Here is a 12,636-nt window from a genome sequence, read left to right on the forward strand (position 1 = left end):
TAGTTCTAGTTGTGTGTCATAAAGCCAGTTTTTTCCATAGCTGTTGGTCTTGAGGCACTGCATCCTCCTTCCAGCTCCGTGTTGGTTGGAGGCTTGCCTTGTGGTCGTCTTGGGTCAAACTGGAGGATGGATCATGTTGGGTTGTTGAGTTGGATGTGAAATTTATCAGAAATGTATTCAGAAATCAAAATTCTACCTTGCTGAGTATTTTTAGAAATTAACCAAACATCGCCCACTCTGCAACTCTGGAAAAATACTAGATTTTAATCAAGATTGGTAACTCCTGTTAGAATGTGGCCTTGACAACTTACTCAAATTTGTGTCAAATAATCCATGATTTGTCAATCATGAATTGACAAATTCCTAGGTTACCCAGATTTGATGATCTTATTCGGATAAAACTTTTAGAACAGGAGAAATAGGACAAAATTAATGCAAATGAGTATTTTATACTTTTTATCTCTATCTTTACATATTTTCATTCTGATCTGTCTGACCAACAGTAAAGATTCTTTGTGTTTGTCATGTTTCCGTAGACTTTCCGCTGGAATTCCCTGAAGTCTGAGCGGGATGGCAGTTTGAGGCTGAGAAATGGATGTCAAATCATATTTCTGGCGTGAAGGGGAGGATGAGCTCAGCTGTGGGAAGCAGTTGTGTAACCTCCTCCTCCTCCTCTTCCTCCTGGAGTTGAGTGGGCTCAGGTAATCTGAAGCTGCTGAGAACCTGGCCTAAATTGAGGTATGTGATTGTTTTTGAGGAAAATATTGATTCCATGGTCCCATGGAGTTATTTTTTTTCCCAAAACACTCGGATTGTTTTTCAACCTTGTGCATGTGGATGGCTGAGCCAGCTGGTTGTTTGACAGGTGGCCAAAAAAAAAAAAAAAACATGCATTTATTTCACTGTTCAGCTAATTCCAGCTTTGTGACCTAAATGTTTCTTTTACTTCTCAAACAATTGTGTAAACTTCATAAATCATATGAAGATCCTCCCCATCACCCAGACTCTCCTCCATAGGAGGCACTTTTGATGAGGAGGTGGATGGAGAAACATCAGCATTCATAATAATAATAATATCTATCCGGTCTCACTGTGAACCTTCCTCTTTCCATCCTCCTAACTTCAGTAAACCTCTCTGCAGGTTCACAGCAGATCCTGAACTTGTTTGATTTTTCATCGTGTCAGAAGGTTTCAGGTAAATTTCCAGCTGCAAACCCGATCCGTTTGGTTCTGTTTGAACTCAAAAAATCCTCGTATTAGGAGAAAGGGTCTAAAAACCTTCAAAATAAACTGAAATTACAAATGTAGGGTCTCTGGCCTGCTGATTTCCAGATGATCCTTCCCCAGCCTACTGCTGATCACCTGCCTCTGGTGTGTTCAACCAATCAGAAGCCACAGCATCTGCATGGTTTAAAAAGCAGCAGGACTGCAGCCTTTGAGGTCTGCAGGTTACTTTGGTTTCTTCCCCAACTTTGGGGATTCATCCCATCCTCATGTTGATCTGTTAGATTTTGGAAAATTTGCTGGCGTTGACTTCTCCCAAATTGCTCGCCGCATTTATACGAAGGACAAAGTCATTTCTGAACATTCTATTGAACGGGAGACGTGATTTGAAAAATCCATTATCCAGATATCCTCTTAGATGTGAGTCCTTTTTTGGATTATGTGATTAAAAAATGACAAAGACTGATGCTGCAGCTCTCAGGAAGCAGAAATTCTGATCTGATTGTTCAACTACTGAAACAAATGCAACAAAAACCTGCAACGGAGAAAGAGATATAGGGACGTGGAAAGAAAATGTTTTTCATGTTTATATGGGATGTCAGAAAAGAGTCAGTGCTCAATAACCTTTGACACAGTGGTCTGAGAAGGATAGATAGCCTTCAACAGTTTAAAAGCAACACTTTAAAGAACTTAAAGATGTTTGCTTCTTTGTTCTAACTTATTAGAAACTTTCATTTATCCCCAACTGAGATTCGTTTTCAGCAAGCTTTCAAAAAGTTTTCTTCTGTTTCCTTTATTTTTGCCACAAAGGATATTTATTTATTTGATCTTTAGGATCCCTAAATTGCAAAAAAATAAAAGACGTAATCACACTGAACAGAAAGTCAAAACATTGACTTTAATGGGAACACTTGCTTCAGAATGGAGCATAGCAGGGCTTTTGTGGCCCACCCCATGTATATTCTTATATTTTCTACATCACAAATAAAATCTTTTTCAAATGACATATTTTCATCTGCTCCTGATTCACAATGACATGAACAAAGAGATACCATTAAGCCATTCATTTATCAAATGTAGCTATAAAATACCTGAATTATAGTGATAAATAAGTATTATGATAAAGTGATTTACCTTTCTGTTTATCACAATTCTTTTACTTTTCACTGCAACACAAACGTTCCTTTCAAAATAAAACACACCGTGACGTTTTCTGTCATGACTTTGACTCTGCTATCATACAAACCAATGAATACATCGATGCCTGGTTGAATATTCTTATTCATTCATTTTCCTCTGCATGTTTGTATTTGCTGGAAAAGCGCTGACTGGGCATTCATGGGGGGGGGGGGGGGTCTGAAGTTCATGCTGGGTTTTTTTCTGCAGCTCTGATGTTCTTTGATATGAAAAAGCAGATGTTTGTCTCTGATGGTGTAGAAAACCAGGATTTGATCCATTCAATGCAAATTGTTTGTTTTTCATGGACGCAAAAAAAACAGGCGGCGTGCGTACGTGCACACTTGTGCGTGTGTGGGTAAGGGGAGGGTAGGTGGGCGGGCCTTGGAGGAACTCCATCCCACCTCGGAAACACCAACCAGGTACGGCGGCTCCTTCCTCCTCCTCCTCCTCCTCCTCCCGGAGCTCCATCGCTTCCAGCGAAGCGCTGTGACGGAAAACCCGCAGTGAGCCGCCGCGATGTCGGTCCACTGAGCGGAACCCGCGCGCCGTTCCCGCATGGATCCCCATCTGCCGGCCGGCCCGTGAGCAGCCGCCGCAGCGCGTCCTCCATCTCCGCCCGCGCGCGCGTCCGGGACTCCGCAGCGCTCTCCGGATGGCTAGACACGAGCGGCAGGACTGGTTCGAGCGCGAGGAATTCATCGGACAGATCAGCGACATACGCGTCCAAAACCTGCAAGGTAGGAGCGTCGTGCACGCGTGTTTGGAGACCTAGAGATGCTGCGCGCGCAGAGAGCGCATGCCTGCTGCTTTTGGGAAGTTTTGTGTTGGGGGGTCGAGCGGCAACACTGCGGAGGCATTCAAGCCTCCTTGTCCCGTTCAGGAGTGGGTCAGCCCGTGAAGTTCAGAGCAGAGGCTCGGGTCACGCACACACGGCCACGCGGACTCTGCGTACCAGGTTTAGAACCCACGCGCCTTCAGCGGGTCCCGGACCTGCAGGATCCATGGAAACGAACAAAAACATACGAGCAGGGGCTGATAAACAGAAGCCCGACCACGTGACCAGTTAACTAATTTATAATAGAGCCTTCGCGAGACCAGCAACAGGGGCTTTGAGTGTTCACGAGACCGTAAAGTAACTAAGCTGTAGAGTACTAATACTCCAAAGTACTTCTACTCTGATTTTAAGTAACACAAACCTGACGCAGTAAAAGGGAAAAGTCAGCTTTTATTTTGTAATATTACTTTACAATCTAACTCAATGGCATTGTTGATTACATGCTAAATTAAGTAGGTACTATTAAAGTATTTTTATTTATATAAAGGTATTATTATTAGAGATAGGATTAGTTGGCTGATAATGCAAAGAAATGCAATACTTAAAAAGCACTCAAAAAGTTGTTCTTAATTTTATTTTGTTTCAATTTGGAGTTGTTTTCAAAATAACCCACATTTTCACTTTATAACTAAAGAAGTGGTACTTTTGATATTTGTTGATTTACAATTTCCTCACACTTAGAGAACAAATGCTTTTAGCTACATGTAGATGTACCACTGAAGTATGATTAGTTCAGCTATTAAACAGTGAATGTAAGCTAAAACTACAAAAACGAACCGCACAATGTGTGCAAACTTATTTGACATCTAATAAAAAAATGAAAACAAATCAGTTATCTTTCAAAATGTACCATTAACATATAAAAAATTCTTGCAAAATAAGTCCTGCACTGGAGTTTTTTTGATTTAAAATAATATTTCTTAAATAAGCATGTTTTGAATGGTTTCAGCATTTTGTCTTCAGACATGAATAAAAGTGCAGTTAAGGTGTCAGATATTTCATTTTCAAAAGTAACATTTGTAAAATCACTTAAAATAAAATAATTTTAGTTTTATCATGCTGTACTTTAAATATCTCATTCACAGTAAAAGCTTTGCATTGCCTTTAAAAGACATTTTTTACTTGATTTTCAAAATAAAAGTTGTGCTGATCATCATTGCTCATTTATTCACTAAATTAAAACGTGTCAATTTTTTAAGAAAGGTTTTTGTTTTAAAGTAGCTTTCATTGTGTCAGTGTGATTAAAGAAATGTTATTGCACAATTATTGAGTATTTTTAAAGTACTCATCTGTGTTCCTATCAAAGTTTATTGTGTAAATAATCTATGAGTTATTTTATTTAACATTTTGATAAAACTTCAGTTTCAACTCCAGCTGCTTATCCTAAAGCTGTTTGGTTTCAGAATGTAGAAGCAAGCACTTGAACTTCATTCAAGTAGGAAGTAAAACCATCAACATTCATATTTTGCCTTATAGATGTCTGACTGAGAAACCTGAGCATCACGGGATGGGTGATGGTTTTTATCAACAACTTCTGTTTTCTTGATCGACACTTGTTTTAGTCACAATTCAGGCAGCAACATGTTCAGGTGAGCATGTTTGTGCAGCAGGAGACAGAAGTTAAAGTCTGTCACATGATTGTCTTGGAAGCGTTGGATGGGAGGGGTTTGTGTGTTCGGCCGTGCAAACGGCGCTGCGTCCTGTTTGTGAAGCTCTGTGGATGATCCCTGTGATGAGATGCTGCCTCTTTGCACAAAGAGTGTAGAAACGCTGCCTTACATAACATGACGAGGCGAGTGTGGCAAGCGGAGCCGAGAGCATCACACTTCCCACGCAGCTCTTTCGCAGCCTGCTTCCCACATCGCTGGGCACAGCTCGAATCTCTGCTCAGCTCCACCTGCCTTCGGTTCCCACATGTTCTGTCAGGTGATGAAAAGTCCAAGAACATTTCATCTTCTTTAAAATATTGTTTCCGGTTTATCAGATTAATTCAAATGAGTCCAATTCTTGTTTTATCCATAAATACATGTTGATGGTGTGTTTATTTTTTAGTAGCCCCTTCTTCTGAGTTTCAGTTTATGTAACCATGGCGACAGTAAGACTAAAAGATGAATTCAAAGCTGTTCTGCGATCTTGGCTGGATACCAAAGATAAAAATCCAAGTAAAATAGGAAGTCTCCATCATTTCTGAAGCTTTCCATGAAAACTGCTTTCTGACTTTTCCTACCTTTCTTCTTCTGCACACTTTGTTAGTTCAGGTTTTAAAACATCAGACCTCTAGTTTTGGTAACTTTTGATATTTGTGAGGTTTTTTTGCCACATAAAAAAAAAGAAAAATGTTTCCCATCTGAAAGAACTTTTGTTCTTTAAGAGTTTTTTTTTTACTTTCCTTGAATTTGACCTTTTTACTGTCATTTTAAGATAAACTTTGCTAGTTTATTATTGTCACTTTATGTAGTATTTCTAAGAACTAAGTGATTTTTCACCAATTTTTTTCTAACACATATATGGCAAAATGATTCTAAAAGAAAAGATATTGACAACAATAACAAAAAAAAAGGATTTCTAACCAAGCACTTTGAACATTTGGAAAACAAGTGGGCAAATTCTTTTTCTCTTTATGGTTTTCTTCTACTTTCTTTAAACTATTGATAATTGGGTTTATATTTGTCATACAATGAGATTTTTGGGATACTTCATACAGTTTTGACAGACTTCTGCAGTTTATTATTGAGATAATTTAGCTTTTTATTAAGTTTTAAGATACATTTTTAGTTTGCAATTTTTTGCATGATTCAATGAAGACTAAAAAATATCAGTGCTTTTGTTTTCTTCTAACATTTTTTTTGTATTTTTTATGATGTTGGCGGTCATAGTTTAAGAAAATTAAGCTTCAAATTGCACTTCTTAGTTTCTCTTTGTTCAAATCATTGTGAATCAGGAGCAGATGAAAAAATGCATTTTGAAAAAGAGTTTATTTGTGATGCACAAAATACGTAGGGTGGGCCACAAACTCCCTGCTCTGCTCCATTCTGAAGCAAGCACTTGCAGGCAAAAAGATCCGTGTACCGTATGTTTTGCTTCAGCTTTTAACATTAGATATAAATAGCTAATGCTAAATATTTAACGTCTATTTTTAAATGAAAATTTGCCATTTTTTCCCCCCACAAACATCTGCACAAATTTGAAAATTCCAAAAGGATGTTGCCGTGTTTATAAATGCATCTCTTCAGCTCATATTTGAACCCGTCTTTTCTCCGTTCTCTGTTTTAATGAATGAAGGGCAGAAGAACGCGTCTGTCTGAACTTTGTGTTTCTGTGGGAGTCTGACTCACAGTCGTCCCTTATGTGTTGTTGTTGTGTTTGCTCCCTGAAGCTGCGTGGAGGCGTGAGAAGGCTTTGGACAACTCGAGACATCCGACAGAAATGTGTCATCATAGATCGCCGCAGCTCAGAGGCTGATCTGAGCATGCGCAGAATAGACTGATGGAACATACCTGGAGCAGCCCAGAGTGCGCAGTCCTGTCCCCCCACCCCTCTGCACAAAGTTAAGACCTAAAGAACAAAGTGCGCGAGTTCATTTCCTGTTCAGAAGAAACGCCTACTTGTTGGAAAGGTTACTGTTTGCATGGCGAGATAACGAGTGAGGGAAACGGGGGTAAACTATGTGTTGGCTTGTAGTTCTGCAGGTGGTTCCAATGAAATCCTGGCACACACAAACCTCTGCAAACTTCCTCTTATCAGGATAAAGTATCTGGTTTTATATTAAACCACAACCCAAACCTTAACTTTCAGATAAGTCCAGTCTGTGTTCTACCTTGGACCCAAACTATGACCTAAAAATCACTTTTTATCCAAACTCAGTTAAGCTGCAAGAAATCAAGATGTTCTGCTCTTTTTGTGGCTGTGAGGTTTGAACTCAGAGTGCTCATCTTCACACTGATGGAGATCCAGTGCACTTTTAAGTAACAAGACACTATACAAGGTAGTAGTAGATATGACATGATGCAGGTGATGCATGGAACTGACCTTTCAGGTTGGCTGTCATTCTTTGCAGATGACAGTTGTCCGTCTCTCACCTTCGACTCACTGGAAGATTGCAGAAGCATTCATAAACTCATGAGCCATTTGGGCATGTCAGGTGACTTGGTCATGTGGTCTCTTCTTATCTGTGTGTCAGCTTTGATGCTTCCAGGTCAGTAAGATTGTTCTTGGAGCAGAAAAACAAGCTCACCGTAACCGCTGCCCCCCGCTTCGGCTGGTTTGATCCTCAGGAATGTGGAGGACATTTGATGCTGGCTCACTTCAGCCGGTTTATTGCAAAGCTTTCTTCAGAGCTTCTCTTAAAGGCTGTTGCTCTGATTTGACATGAGGACTCACAAATCCCACAATCTTCAGATTTATGATTAATTTATTTATGCAACCTTTTCTCAACTTCCCCAAATCCTGCATACTGTGTCACGACTGCTGTTCAAAGGATTAGTGCGTGCTCCTTGTGTGCTGCCTGAATGCTAGAAATTAGGTAATCACACTGTCAGAGCGTATTTTATGCTGACATCCTACGGGTGTCCACTTATGTATCATGTGCACACCCCGCCAGTACTCGCACCTTACTAACAACTAGAGTGTGGCGTAAGCTCCCCGTACGACAGAATCACTTGTATGTCATAAGTGTGTGTAACTTATGTTATCCTGACAAATACTTCATGATACATTTACCTCATGCACGACAATAGTACGTACCATTTTGATATTGTCCCTTAAGGTGGCCACACCAGCCTCAAAGGATCTGTAAGACTCTACCCTTCCATTCTACAACCCTCCATGGCCCCAACAGCCTCAAACCCACAGCCCCCGAACAGGTCAAATCCCTGTGACTGCAGCTGAAGATGATCAGGGGAAAAAAATCTAATCAATCTACCCAATGTACACCAGCCAGCACCGTGTCCGAGAGAAATCCGGAATCTTTCAGGACTCAATCTCGAAATTTTTGTTGTAAGCTTAAACAAGGCTGACCGTCTGACTTTTCAGCTGCAGACCAACTAATGATCAATGCAGCGCCTTCCCACGGGGTTGTACTTTGGATGCACAAACACTGAACTCTGAGAGATAAATACCAAAACAAAGACAACACTTTGACCTCCAAAGCGATTCTGGATTTTCTGGAGCCTAGAGAATCAGGTGACATGCAACCTCGGAGACAGCTTGCTGAGCTGACCACATCTGAGGTCATTGACAGAACGGTGAGTGTTCCTCTGTGGTCAATGACCAGCGCTTAGCAATCTTGCTACAGATGAGCCAGTCCTGCAGACTTTAGGGGCTCTAAAGATGAATTGACTTTTGATCAGATGTTGTTTGGTCTAACGAAGGGAGACTAGAGTGCAGGCTGTGTGTGTTTTTATGGATGTTCTAATCATCACTGATGGCATCAAGCTCAGGAATTGAGGAGCAGTTTTGAGGTGAGGAGGGCTTCTGCATCATTCCTCAGAGCATGAAGACCATGAGCATGTGTTCAACATCTGGCTGCCAACCTCATCACGATTATGATGGAACCCAAGCCATCCTCCGGCTGGAACAGCAGATGTTTAAGCTAAAAAAGAAGGGCTGTTGTACAGCGGGAGCTCCTCTGACTTTGAGTCTTGATCAGAAACCATCTGCTTGCCGAAGTCCTAACCCATGTCTCTATCTGCCTCTTTGCATGTGATGTCTTCACCATCTTCTCTTTCGGTCTGAAAACGCAAACCGCTCTATAATTTATTGTATTATATAATTTCTTATAACATTTTGGCTCATCGTAAAGAATCCAGCAATTGTCTTTAATAAAAAGTAAATAGATTCACATCAATCCATACACCCCCTCCATTAACCGTGGAGGTGCACAAGAGGCATGGGGGGGGAGGGTAGTAGAAGCAGAAACAGCCCTTGGGTGAACTCGGATGTTACATAAAGTTGGTGGCTGATGCAGCACTGCGGCGCTCAGGGAAGCCCGTCGCAGCCGTTGCATGAATATTTCAGCAGGGTAGCTCCGCCTGTGTTCTCCTGCAGCTCCTCCTGCAGCAGGAGCAGCAGGAGCAGGAGCAGTCTGCTGTTCCGAACCTTCAGAGTTCCCTTCTTTCGTACCTTTGATCTCCTGCGTCTGTGTTCGTCACCGATTTGGGTTTTGTGTGGGAGAGAGTCGACTTCAAGGCTGTAATTGGCACCCAGGAGAGCGGATCTGCACCCTCAGTTTAAGGAGGAGGAAGACGTTCTCTTTTCTCCTCAGTTTGTCCACATGCTGGTCAGGAGGGAGAAGGAGGAGGAAGAGGAGGAGGCCTGTAATCACATGTGGCTGAGTCGGGCTGTAATGACCTGCAGGCTGAAATCAGAGCTCAGGATTCAAGATTGCAAAGTCAAAATACTGAAAGGTTTAACTGACAGAAACTGTTGAATCATCCATTGTTGGAGCCACACTGTTTGGCATCACAGGAACCAGTTGGTTTGGTTTTTACATGAACTTGACATTGTTTGTGAGCTATTAATATAAATGTTATTTTTATTGTAACATTTTTACCCGGAATAATTGGTCGGCCATCTATAGGTAAAGACCAACTCCGATCACTTTTTGATCTATTTTCAAAGGGTTCCAAGTGGTCTTTTAATTATAAATATGCTGTTGTATAAATATAATATTCATTTTCTAGGACATAGTTTCTGCAGAGCTACAGCCCCTCCTACCCTCCATCTTAACATTACCGGTGCAACAAAAATGGCGAGCGTTATCTGAGCTAATCAGCCGTACAGATTTGACCTGGATGTGGACAACAAAGACATACATGGATCTAGTCGCCTACAAACGGATGCATCAGAATGGAGCGGAGCAGGGGGCTCAGTGTATTTGCGACGCCAAAACTGCAATATTTTTCAAACAGCATTTTTTCGTCTGCTTCTGATTTACAAGGACTTGAATGAAGAAATTCTCAGAAAGGCAATTTTAAGCTTACCGGTAATTGTCTTTATATATGTCTTGTATCGTCAGAAAAATACAAGAAGCGCATGTTAAAAACATCAAAAACACAATATTTATCAGAGTGGATCTTAAAGATCTGACTTTAGTGCCGTCAAATGCTCACAATGTCCGACTGTGACTTCATGTAGCATCTTCCAGAGAGGTCATGGAGGTTTTGTCGCTGTTCAAGTCAGACGACGTTCATCTGTAAACAACATAAACCAGAAGTAGCGCACGGGTGAGTCAGCAGCAGTGTGGATCAGAGAGAAGATCACAGCCCACACACAGCTGATGTTGCTTCACTTACATCCCCCACCCGCCTAATAACCACCTCATTGTGTCTGCTGTGTGTTGTGTAGTGAAAGTTGTTGTTCTGCTGCAGTTTGAACCAACAAGGAATGTTGTTTGCATGACAAACAAATAAGGGTCCCAGCTCAGGTTCAGATGTGATATGGGACATGCCACAAACTTCCTAACAAATTATTTCCTGCTGACTGACAAAGCTGGAAAAATAAATCAGTGAGCAATTAATTAGTGAAACAAGATGGTAGAAAAGCTACTTAGTTACAGTGTAGATTTATATTTAAATAAATGTCGTTAAAAACACTGTTTTAATGAAAGGTTAGTTTAGTCATAGATGGGTTGTAAATTGATCCATGGAGTGAGTTCTGTTTGTTTGTAGATATAGAATTTAAAAAAATCTATTGTATAAAGATCTGAATTCCTGGAGAGTCTGTTTCTGACTCGCACCTGAATTGGGCTCTGCGTCATGATTATCATCACCTGTCTCAGGTGCACACACTCATGAATCCATTCAAAAGGTTACAAGAGTCAAATAGGAATTTAATCTTTTCCTGTAAGCAGCTAATTTTCATACTCGCACCGCAGGTTGTGCTCACGGCTCTGTGTGGCATTGATCTTCAGTTTTTTAATGTGCTATTTGGTTGATCCATAGATGATTTTTTTTTTTTTTTTTGGCAGCCTTCCGCACCGAAAACAAGATTAGGTTTTTGTGTCCGCACTTTAGATCAGCTCTCTAAGGAATGGAAGTAGAAGTTTTATGGTTTGGAGACTGAACTGTTGCAGGATCATCTTCTATTATCTATTATTATATTATCATACTATAAACACAACATTGATAAAAAAAAGTTCTGGAGTGCTGATTAAGGGATTGGTGTGTGCTCCTTGTGTGCAGCCTGAATAATAGAAACGAGGAAATCACACTTTTAGAGCGTAGTTTATGTGGACATCCTAATTTCATTTAAAGCATTTGAAAGGTAGACAAAACAAACACATTGAAAGCTTAGGATGTAGAATTTCAAAGGGTCTGAGGACATAAAACAACTTCAGTGTGGTTTGACAAATCATAAGATTTTGAATATGCAAACATTTTCATGGCAACTTTGGTATTTTTAGACCAATTCATTAGAAAATTTTCATAATTTTTGCATTAACAGATGTCAAACGAGGGCTGTACGATGGCGTAGTGGTTGGTGCTTTCCCCACACAGTAAGAAGGCGCTGGTTTCTATCTGCATGTTCTCCCTGTGCATGGGTGGGTTTTCTCAAAAACATGCTTCATAGGTTACTTGGTGTCTCTAAATTGCCCCTAAGTGTTAATGTGGCCCTGCGAGAGACTGGCGACCTGTTCTAGGTCTGGACCCAATAGTTGCTGGGTTGGCTCTAGCAACCCAGTGACTCTGAAAAGAGCTTTCTGAAGATATCAAATGAAAGAGTAGAATGGAAAAAATAAACAGTTCTTCTGACCTTACCAAAACCCACAGGGTTGCACACACAAGAAAAGAGTTTCTGCCTTGATGCAGCCTTTTTATTTTGCAATTCACCACAGTTTTGATGGCGTTTTTCCCACGATGACATAATAGACTGACAGTGGGAATTAATCCCAGGCTTTAGTAACATAAGTGAACTTCAAGAAAGAAAAGAAAAGATGCTGATTGGTTGATGAGCTGAAATGAATTATTAAAAAATTCCAAGCTTGAGGCCATAGATCTATGTGTCCCCTCCCAGAAAAAACCACGTGTGCTTGTGTATGTGCTGTTTTGACAACTCAAAAGCACATAATTACTTTGCACTTGTTAATTTATCACAGACACACAGATTTAGTTTGTAGATGCAAAACAGCACAGTGCAAAAACAAAAACTGAACGGCACATAAACTCTTCTTCTATTTTTCAGATTTATGTGAATGCAAAATGTTGTTAGTTGAAACGTACTTCTTCTTGTGTTTCCTGATGTGTGGCAAAATTTATTTACATTAAGCTTCATCTTCTGGGTTTTTTAAATCCCAGTCAAGGAGCTTTATAGTTTTTGCTCGTTACTTTTTTCAGTTGTGTGACTAAAACCGAGTTTGAGAGCAGGAGGTATGAAGACTAAAGCTCCTGGTTGGCCTTTCC

At 40.6% G+C, this 12,636-nt stretch overlaps 1 protein-coding gene and 1 long non-coding RNA gene across 5 annotated transcripts in view; one reads left to right on the plus strand and one right to left on the minus strand.

The window, feature by feature from the left end:
- Positions 1 to 7,588, minus strand: LOC144989106 (uncharacterized). The gene is made up of 4 exons (XR_013653254.1): positions 7,473 to 7,588; positions 7,268 to 7,327; positions 6,736 to 6,793; positions 1 to 119 (listed from the first exon to the last, which is right to left on the minus strand). It is a non-coding gene; the product is annotated as an uncharacterized LOC144989106 (long non-coding RNA).
- clmna (calmin a) overlaps positions 573 to 12,636 on the plus strand; it is a 27,803-nt gene continuing 15,739 nt past the window's right edge. For 2 of the 4 annotated variants that reach the window (XM_023951389.2, XM_023951390.2), the window contains exon 1: positions 2,768 to 3,140. In XM_023951389.2, coding sequence (XP_023807157.1) covers positions 3,056 to 3,140 — 85 coding nt within the window. In that variant the 5' untranslated portion in view covers positions 2,768 to 3,055. Of the gene's footprint in view, positions 739 to 2,767; positions 3,141 to 6,644; positions 6,786 to 12,636 lie in introns of those variants that run through there. The other 2 variants (XM_078941102.1, XM_078941101.1) reach the window with 2 other exon arrangements.

This window comes from Oryzias latipes, chromosome 22 (assembly GCF_053564925.1).
Source record: "Oryzias latipes strain Hd-rR chromosome 22, Olatipes_Hd-rR_3.1".
Lineage (NCBI taxonomy): Eukaryota > Metazoa > Chordata > Actinopteri > Beloniformes > Adrianichthyidae > Oryzias > Oryzias latipes.